Source organism: Marmota marmota, unplaced genomic scaffold, assembly GCF_001458135.2.
Source record: "Marmota marmota marmota unplaced genomic scaffold, marMar, whole genome shotgun sequence".
Classification (NCBI taxonomy): Eukaryota; Metazoa; Chordata; class Mammalia; order Rodentia; family Sciuridae; genus Marmota; species Marmota marmota.
The window spans coordinates 54,443,630-54,454,444 of NW_025999842.1; the positions used below are offsets into that span (position 1 = coordinate 54,443,630).

General features: G+C 37.8%; 1 protein-coding gene across 1 annotated transcript; it reads left to right on the forward strand.

Moving 5' to 3' along the window:
- Positions 1-1,682: 1,682 nt before the first annotated feature.
- On the forward strand, positions 1,683-5,541 carry Smim28 (small integral membrane protein 28). The gene is made up of 2 exons (XM_048800512.1): positions 1,683-1,793; positions 5,191-5,541. Exons 1-2 carry the CDS (start codon positions 1,683-1,685, stop codon positions 5,539-5,541), a joined length of 462 nt encoding a protein of 153 aa, XP_048656469.1.
- The last annotated feature ends 5,274 nt before the right edge of the window (positions 5,542-10,815 follow it).

The following is a 10,815-nucleotide window of genomic DNA, read 5'->3' on the forward strand; positions in this document are numbered from 1 at the left end:
AATTTGCTTCTCAAGGAATGAGGGTATCTCAATAAGTAGATAAAGTGGAGAAGGATGGTCCATGTTGAGTCCACAGTATTGGAAAGCTATTGGCATGAAAGAAAGCAAAATTTTGTAGTGATTGCCAGGTATTTGTGTGGTCTCAGAGGTGAGAATTCAGGATTTACTAAAAAGAAACACATCAAAGAAAGGCAATATTTGAACTGAAATCACAAAACCAGCTCACTCCACCAAAAGAAAGAAAAGATGAAATGAGAATGGATTCTATGCTGGGATACTGATTGGGACATACTTATCATTGGAAACCTAGCAAAAACTTTTACCACAAACAAGTTGGACAAATCATCAAATTCTATCAAATGTCTTTGAAAAGGTATGAACACTATAGATACTCTTGAGAAATTTGTGCCTATCTACAAAATTTAGCATTGACCACCCCCTGAGATCATCCACTATTGGCCAGTAGATGATAGTCTTGGGTGAGAGAAGAAGAAAGGGGATCCCAGTTAACAAATTTCATTTCAGCATTATAGCAATCACTTGGGTGGAAATGGTGCTTAATGAGGATGTGTGTAGCTGCAACTTTGAGTTCTAACACTTTGAGTAAATCTTTGAAGCTGAGGTTTACTTCACTAAAAGAAGGATTTCAGCATTATGTCTGCTATGATTTGAATGCATCCCCTTCAAAATGTAGGTGTTGCCAACATGATAATCTTAAGAGGTGTGGCCTTTAGGAGATAGGGAGAATCCCCTAGGGTTTCACTATTACAATTTAGGCCCTCCTAAAAGAGGCTTCACTCAGCTTTCCTCTAGTTCCCAGATGGTGAAAAAGGAAATTCTATTATTTATAAATTACCCATCTTGGGTATTCCACTCTAGTAGCACAAAATGAACTAACACATTGTCTTAAATGTTAAATAACACATATGTTGAATTAAATATCCCCAAGTTAATTCAGTGAACATGCAAATCAAGTTCAAATCAAAGCTTTTAGGTGTGATAGCAATAATAGTATAAAGTTCACAAGAAAATCCGTAGGGAGACTGTTTAGGGTACTGGTAATTTGATTTAAAAAAATTGAAATCAGCAAACTTTCCATCTAACAGTCTAAGCTATTGTCCGTCTGGCTTGTGTACAACTTTATCATTAGGCAACTTTCATCTAAATAATTCAGTAAAATATTATTAATGGGTCTTTGCTTCTCTACCAAGTACCCCTTCATTTTGTACTATAAAACCCAGAAATAATTAAAGAGAATTCAGCCTAGGTAGCTTTTCTTGATCAGATGTCCCCAGAGAGGGGTTTGGTAAGGGAAGGGAGAGGGTCTTAATTACATCTAAATATAGCAGCTCTGTATTCTCCACGACTTTGTTTGCACTGTAATAATGCTAATGTAGAAAACTCTCCCACCTGGAATCTATTCCATAGCTGATATTTGATGCCAAACCTTCTAGTGATAAAGGCCACAAACACAAACCCAGAGGCACTGAATATAAATGCAGTCAGTCCTGAAAGGTATCTCTGGTTGGTTTCTTTTCCCTGTTGCCACTCATCAGAAGACGAGTTTACCAAAAGCCATCGGCCGCACACATCTATCCTGGATCCAGGCCAAGAGCAAGCAGCACTGTAGAAATCCAAGCAGCAGGGTGGAAAGGAGACCGGGTCATCAGCTGGGTGACACCATGAGGGGATTGCTGAGCAGCAGCTGGAGGAAGTTTGGACACGCTGGCCGGGGGACATACGAGTGGCTAACCAGCGAACCAAGCCTGCCTCTTCTGGAAACCCAGCTGCAGGTCTGTAACCTATGGCTTCAGCCTCTTCTCCCAAAGCTTCTTGGATAGTTTCTAAATTAACAATGCCTATATTTTTTAGGTTCTTATAACTTAGTGGCAACACTTTGCATTATGGATATAATAAAAAAAAACATGAGTTTGCTGACTGGCATGGTCTGAAGGCAGTAACTTGAAAGTTGCCTTTTTTTTTTTTAACAATGATAAGTAAAACTTGGCACAAATGTGTCTAACACTATTTGATACATCAAATATGTCAGAGCTCCTGAGGGTAGGGGTTTTTGACAAGTTTTTATGCCTTCAATTATAATTATGTTCTTTGCTCAGTAAGCAATGTCTATATACAGAAATAAGAGGCTTCCTTTCATTCTTGACTGGAGAACAATCCCCGTTTTTAAGAGTTTGCAGAAACCAAGCATCTTTCTGCAGGAAGGCGAGCAGGGGGTTAAGGAAGTTAGTCACAAAGAAATGCACCAGCTATTCTGACTTTTGGGCCAGATCACCAAAGGAGCCTCCTTGTAAGGCAGCATTAAAGAAAAATATTCATAGCAACTAAAATCAAAGAACTTTTATAACCAGAGGAGAAATGGGTGACCCTGCTGATCACACAAAAAGAGGAAAATAAACCTATTCTCTTGTTTTCTAGAAAATCAACTTGTAAGATTGGTATTTAAAATCGCCAAAACCAACTTTTACAGAAAAAAAAAAATGTCCTTTAGCAGTTACACCTTTTATTGAATATTTCTCTAAAATATTGCCTGAATGATAAAGCCCTTGAGTAATACACACATCAGAAAAACATTAAAACTTAAAAGACAACTTTGAGGCTAGTGAACACATTAGAACATTTGACTAGAAAAGATATCACTTCTGAATTTAAAAAATTCCAGCCATTTTAACTAATATGAGGAATAATTAAATAAACAAATGAAGTATACTAAAATAAATGTGTTCTATAGCTCTGTGAAATTTCTTTACCAGGAAAAAAGAAGAGTTCTTTTTCTCAAGAAATTGTCCCAGTTGTCTGTATTAGATAAAAAGACTTGGTATTTGGACAAATTTAACTCAACCAATGGAAGTATTGGTTTAGCAGGCTCTGTGGTATTTCTTCTTTCCCAATTTTTTTCAACTAATATTGATCATACCATAGTAGTATAATTGTAAATAACAGAGTCTACTTGTACATAAATCCTTTTAAATAGAATATTAAGTAACTTAATGATCTATGCATATTGAACTTAGGGAATTTTAAATTTGATGGCAATACTGATAAGAAGCTATTATTACCTGTATTATTGATATAAAGGAAAAAAATAAATTGTGAAAATAATCTATTGTTTACTGGATTTGGAAAGCTATTGCTTTAAAAGGGAATGGTTTTAACAGAGTTAATGATTCATCTAGAGGGAGAAAATAAATTATTTTATCTCTTGACTTCAATTTAATTTTTTATTATAATAAATTTGTTTTTAGTTTTATCTACTCTTATGCTTTTCTAATCAAAGTCCCTTATTATGTCACAATAGATTTTAAGTAAATTATTCTGATATTAAACTAAATTTGTGGAAAAACAGTAAAAAACTCTAGTCTAGAAATATAACTTAATTACACACATAAAATATATCACAAAATATTTTTGAAAATATATTTATTAAAATATAAATTTAGTAATGTCAGATTTTATACTCACTCCAATATTCTAGTCTTATCAAAACATTTCTAGATTTCTTCCAATTTAGTATTTTACTTTTAGTAAATCTGAAAATTTGAGTCATTGAGACATGGACATAAAAATACATGTTATTTACCAGGCATTTTATATGCATTAATTCACTGAATTCTCATCTAATCCTCAAAAACAGATGTTATTATTTTCATTTAATAAAGAGGAAAACCTAAGCCCAGAGTTGACAGGTGACCTCCATGTCACAGAGGTGTCAGAAAGTCTTCAGAATTCAAAGCCAGAGCTGCCAAACCCCAAAGATCACAGATGCTCTGCTTCTCAGGAAAACCTTTAATTTTGATGTTGTTTTTAAGCTAGAATACCTTAACTCATATCTCACCAAGAACAAAATATCTGGCAGAATACATTTTTTAAAGCATCTAATTTTGAGCGAAAACAACATAGTTGTAAAGTCTATAGGAATTAAAAAAAGATCACACTTAGGTAGATAAACCATTTCCTTAAGGAGTTGTGACCAGCAAAACATTTGTCTTTTCCACCAAAATCAAGACAAAAGAATCCCAGCTCTTATACACATTATTATATATTATTTAGAATAAGATAAAGAGCTTAATATTTTGTTTTCTTATTTTAAATACAATTACGGGCCTTTAAACTGATTTCCTTTTCTTAATAGTAGTGAATATTAACATCTACATTTGTTACTATATGCTTCATATAATAGAAAAACTTTTTAAAACTTCATTATTTCTTAATGCTGAATTAATGTTGTCAAAGCAATACATAAGCCAGGTACTGTGGCACATGCCTGTAATCCCAGTGGCTCAGGAGGCTGAGGCAGGAGGATTACAAGTTCAGAGCCAGCCTCAGCAATTTGGTGAGGCCCTAAGCAACTTAATGAGACCTGTCTCAAAATAAAATATTTTTTAAATGGCTGGGGATTATGGCTCGGTAGTTAAGTGCACCTGGATTCAATCCCTGGTGCCAAGAAACAAAAACAAAACAAAACAAACAAAAAACACAATTAGAACGATTTTTTTCCACATTGCTTTCCTACCCTGTAATTGAAGCATCAATTCATGCCTATATTATTACTCCATGAAGAACCACTGTTACTTTGTGAGCTAATACTACAAAACAAATACCTTTTAGGTTGCCTAAGAATCACCTGTAATTCTTTTTCCTTAAAATTTCAAAGCTTTCTGAATCTACCTCGTAAATATTACATCATCAAATTTAAAGGATTTAACAATCTCATTCATAAGTGCCACCATCAAATGAGAATTCAAACATTATTTGTGGGAGGATCATATAACCACATGACATTTTGTTTCAGAATTAAAAATTTTTAAGTTTCATGTGATCCTTTTGTGGCAATAAAACATTGGTCTAATTCTAAATAAAATGAGTACAGAAATGGTAAGGAGTTCCCATTCAAAGAAGGAGTAGGAGATTTGCCAACTAAATTTTATTCTAGTTATTTTTTCTTTGGTGGAAACACTGTATGCCGTCACGGGTACGCAGCGCTTGACATTCTGAGTTCACACCTTCTCTTGTAAATTTGCTTTATATTTCACATGGGATCAAGCTCAATGAATGACTGTAGTGATTTTGAGACTATGCAGCGACATTAACAGGAGAAGACCTTAAAAGGGGTGTCAGGGCCAGAGCCTGCCCTCCCCCATCTGCTGACCCAGTTTCCTTCCCTACCTCCAGGGCACCCAGAAGGCCAGCTCCGCCCAAGCCGACGTGGAGCCCTTCCTGTGCATCCTTCTCCCCGCCACCGTCCTGCTCTTCCTGGCCTTTCTGCTGCTGTTCCTGTACCGCCGCTGCCAGGCCCCACGGGCCCAGGGCCAGGTGTTCAGTATCGACCTCCCCGAGCGCCCTCCTGCGGGAGCCGGCCCCGACTTCCTGCCCGGCTTGCCCTGGGGCAGCGAGCAGGAGATTCCCTACTCGCCCCTGCGTCCAGGAGGGACCCTCCTCTCCGTGTGCTTGCCGCCCTCCTACGAAGAGGCCACCAGGAATCCTCCTGGGGAAGAGGCCCTGGACACGGACCTTCGGTGTTAAGAAGGGTCACCTGGACTGGATGAGCAAAAGTAGAGGACCCAGAGGGAAGGGCAGTCAGACCCAAGAAGCTGCGGTTCATAGTCACACTCCTTAGGCTAAGGGGCAAGCTTGATAAGAGTCCATCAGTTAACCTGCGTTCAAGTTCCTTAGGGAAAAGTTCCCCCAGATGACTAAAGATGACCGGGCTCCCCACAAAATGCAGAACACCCGCCCCTGGGATGGAAGTGGGGGGAGGAGTTCCAATTACTAGTGAGCATAGGAAGCAGCTCTGAAAGGCAAGAAGAAAGAATACTGGACCAGCCAAGGAAAACTGCTTTTGCCACCAAATACACCTTTTTATCCTGCATCAGTTTTTCAGGATCTCATGGTTTCACTTCTGTGTGAATGTTTCAGGATGCATAGAGGGTTCTAAAAGGAGTAAAAGACATATCTAGAGCTGTGGGGGTAGTGTTGTAAATAATGAAATATATTTCAATATTAGCAATGAAAGTACAGACGTTTACAAATATTTTAGTTAAAATAAAAAAGCTCTCTAAAGTTATCTCCTTTGTAGTATGACTCTTCTGATTAGCTTCTTAGAATGGGCGAAGGATTTGGCTTACTCAGGAAGGTCTCACACTAGAACACTGTGGGCTGTCTGAAAGTGCTCTGGCAGCTTAGACAGTTGCTGCTCCAGCACATTATCTTACATGACTTCTTATCATTATCTTAGTATAGAGCACCACTATATTTGCAGCCTTCACTAAGCAGCAGCAACACTATAGATTAGTTTAACATTGAAAATAAAGGTCAAAATTTGGGGTCACATGGTAAAGAAAAACAGAGACCTTACAAACCACATTATTCAAACTCTGGCTTTATACACACCAGTATGAGTGTGTAATATCGCACAATGTTAAAAGGCAGATCAAGGAGCAGAAGCCTGACCTGTCTGTCCTAAGCAGAAGCAGTTGCCACTGTGCTTGATGTTTGTTTCCCTCAAGAACATCAAGCAGGTGGAATTTCAGCCATACTGGTGGTGGGGGTCAGGCTTTCCTCCTGGCAGGGTCAGATGAGCTTGGAATTGATAGAAATCTCCCTCAGTGATTTTCACATGGGGAGGTTGAGGTGGGTATTACCACTTGAGACAATGTATCAAAATAATCATGATAGTCATTGGGTACACCTGTGATTCCAGCTACTCAGGAGGCTGAGGCGCGAGGATCCCAAGTTCAGCAACTTAGTAGGGACTTGTCTCAAAAATTTTATTAAAGTGGCTAGGGATGTGGCTCAGTGGTAAAGCACTTGCACAGCATGTGTAAGGCCCTAGGTTTAATGCCTAGCACTTCAACAACAAAAGCAACAACCCAGAGAGGTGGCAGGGAAGGGAGGCTAGGGATGTCATGTATAATTCTTATTTAATACCACAATTTTTTTAACACGATATTTGTTTTTACAATATAAAATGCATACTAGACAACACTGATGATTTCAGATGATGAAAAAAATAGTGGTTTCTAACTTTTTCACATGAACTTTTTTTAGGCTAGATATGCAACATTTATAAACTTAGGAAAACAACAAAGTAAGCAAAAATGGGATATGTTTCTTTTTAAGTGTAATCTGATAGAAATAATTGTATCTTTGAGCAAAATATAACCTATTTAGTGAAAAAAAATCAATAAAATTTCTTTTAGGGAAATTGTACTGAACAATTCTCTATGTTCTTTAAGGGAAATAAACAAATGGAAATGAGAAGCTCAGACACAGCCTTTAGGTTTTGTTTGTTTGTTTGTTTTGGGACTGGAGATTAAACCCAGAGGCGTTCAACCACTGAGCCACAACCCCAGTCTTTTTTAAAATTATTTTTATTTTGAGATAGGGTCTTGCTCAGAGCCTTCCTAAATTGCTGAGGCTGGCTTTGAACTTGTGATCCTCTTGTCTCAACCTCCCAAGCATGCACCACTTCACCTGGCTAGATTTTTTTTTTTTTCTATCTAAGAATCTAGTTCTGTGTGAGATTATTGATTCTCAATTGCCATTTCTTCTTCTTCCTTGCTTTTAGAACCCTGGCTTGGTTATAGGAATCTAAAATTTTCTACCTAAGACAGGGTAGGTCTGTCCAAACATCAGGGGTGCGGCATGATTGTTAATATGATTTCAAACTCTTCAACTGGGACCAATATGGACTTGGGACCTAAGGAAAGATATTCAAAGGAGGAGGATTTTTCTAGAAAAGTTTGCTTTACTATTAAAAATAAACACATAGAAGAACATCCTCTTCCTTTTTGCTGAATGTTAAGTGTCTGCATGTGATGCCTGGGGCTACTATAGTCATTTTGCAACACGAGAAGTATCAGTCGTAACTGGTAATGAAAATAATACAATATAAAGACAAAAAGCATGTGCAATGATAACACTGTAGAGCAGTTGCATTAACCACGCAACTGTCTGTATTTTAATGAAAATTTCATACTGTTTTAAGCCATTTGAGCCAGGCTTGCTACATATAGAGAAAAGCATTCCAGATACTACAACATCTACAACTACCAGGGACATGCATTGACATGTTTTAAAATGTCCTGATAAGATTTATTTACCATAAGGAATCAACGGTAGGACTTAAATGTTATCAGTCACTGGGCTGAGATTGTAGCTCAGTGGTAGAGTGCTTGCCTTGCACTCATGAGGTCCTGGGTTCAATCCTCAGCACCACATAAAAATAAATAAATAAAAATAAAGATATTATATCCACCTACAACTAAAAAGAATTTTTTAAAATGTTATCAGTGACCATGGAAGGAATCATTTTATCTTATGGAACCAAATTGAAGCAAGAAAGCAGATAAACTATAAACCAGCACATAAAAACTATTGCCCACCTGCCAAATTCCACTTCCAATCTGTTTTTGTACACCAGCAAGAATGGTTTCACATTTTTAAGTAATTGAAAAAACATACAAATAATATTTTCTGATACTGAAATTTGAATTCATATAATTTAATGTATCTAGAAATGAAGGTTTATTGAAACACCACTGTGCTCACTTGCTTATCTTCAAAGCCTAACACAATTATTGTCTGACCCTTCACACACACACAAAAAAAGTTTGCTAGCCCTTGTAAAAGACAGGTTTCAACTTTGGTTGCACAGAAGAAACATTTGGGGAACTTTCAGAACCATAGAATACCAGAATCTACCAAGACCAATTAAACAGAATACAGCCAATGATTGAAAAAAAAAATAATAATTATAAAAGTAATGTGAATGGACCATAAAATATACAAAACATAGGTAAATTTCAACGTGGGTAACAAGTGTAGGGAGAACTAAATCTGTAAATGCAGCTCGGAGTTGTCACTTATTGACCAATGTTCTCTGTAAGCTGTTTTCCTGATACCATCAGAATAAAGTGCAGCTGTAACTCACAAAGTTAGACCAGCAGGCAAGACATCAGGAACAACAGATCACTTAAACAGCACGTCTTTGTTTAAACGTTGACAAACTAGCAAACACAAAACATGGGCAGCACCTGTGATTAGCACTCTGAGAAAGACAGTGGAGTTGATGAAAGTCCCCAAAGAGAAGAATTAAATTGTTAACAACTAAGGAGTATTTGGGGAAGAAATAATTCTAGCCAAAAAAGATCAAGACGGGAAAGGAATATAACCATCAGTAACTAGGAAATAGACATTTTCACTAAATTCCACGCTGGACCAAAAAATATCTTTATCATTTTAGACAAAGGAAAAGGCGTCTGTTCTCTGCTCCGGCATGCAAAAGAGCTTGGAAGGAATGCTAATAAACTGAACAAACTGGAAAATCGACAGCTGTTCTATTAGAGAATCGTGGTCACAGGGCAAATTGCTGCCACTGAAAGTGGAAAGAGTCAGGTGGACACAGAATGACAACATACCTGAGTGGAAGTGCAGGAGCCAGCACTGGGGAGGAAGCTGGGATTGATGAACTGCTCGAGGCTCTGAGAGGACATGTAGGAGGGTTAAAAACTCCAGGGGGGACATCCGTGGGGGCCCTCACACTTCTGTGAGTTTTACCTCCAGGAGCCCTAGTAGGTCTCATAGTGAAGATGGAGACAAATCCCCTGTGCTTCTTTCTGGCAGGCAGAAGTGACCATTTTGAAAAACACCAGATGCTGCTACTCCTTTTAATAAGACCTGCCCTTAGTCTAGCCACCTGGCATTTGATTAGAGTCTCAGTAACCTGAGGGAGGGGAATTCCCAGCTTCCATTTTCTTGAGCCCTCCAGAGGTGAAGAAAAATAGTCAACTCCAGCCCCCTTTGGCCCTCTTGTCCTGCCTGGCAGAGAGAAGAAACCTGAGAAGCACTATTGAAATTCACAGCCCAGGCAGAGGCTCCCAAAAGATGGAGAGCTCATCATAGGACTAGAAAACTCTTTCTGACATCTGATCACCATATCACTAAAGCCCTACATACCAGAATTCCTTTCATTCAGTATAGCATGCCCACCACTAAAAAATAAATGAATAAATAATAATGTATACTAAGTAGCAAAACTCCACAGTTTGTAGAGACTTAACAAGCCTCAGAACCAGACTCAGAAATGATAGGGATGTTGGATTGTCAGAGCAGAAATGTAAAACAAATAATTAAGATGCACAGGGCTCTTACGGGGAGGAAGAAGTATACATCATGCAAGAAAAGATAAGTAATGTAAATATGGAAAAATTGGAAGAAAAAAGTATAATAAATGCTGGAAATCAAAAACCTACAACCCAAATGTAAGAATGCCTTTGATGGCCTCATTAATAAACTAGACACAGATGAAGTATCTGCCGACTTGAGAGTTGTCAACAGAAGCTGCTAAGACAGAAAAGCAAAGAGAAAAAGAAACTGAAAAAAAGAAAAAGAAAAAAGAAACAACATCCAAGAACTGTGGGACAACTACAAATGAATTAACATAAACACTAATGAGATGCTATAAGGAGAGAGGAGGAAGGAACAGAAGAAATATTTTTCCAGATTAATGCCAGACACCAAACCACAGATCCAGGAGGCTCAGAACATCACACAAGATAACTACCCCAAAGACAGAGCAAGTCACATCACATTCAACTGCAGAAGATCAAAATTAAATAAAAATTCTTAAAAGAAGCCAGAGGAAAAAACGTCCTACCTGCAGAAGAACAAAGAGTTACATCTGACTTCTTAGGAATATGGAAGCAGGTGGAAGGAATGAAATATTTGAAGTGTTAAGAGGAAAAAAAGCCCATCAATCTGGGCACAATGGCACACACCTGTAATCCCAGTGACTCG

Coding starts and splice junctions, on each gene's coding strand:
- Smim28 (XM_048800512.1), top strand. CDS start 1,683: ATGAGGGGATTGCTGAGCAGCAGCTGGAGGAAGTTTGGACACGCTGGC. Junction 1,794..5,190: donor TTCTGGAAACCCAGCTGCAG/GTCTGTAACCTA, acceptor CCCTACCTCCAG/GGCACCCAGAAGGCCAGCTC.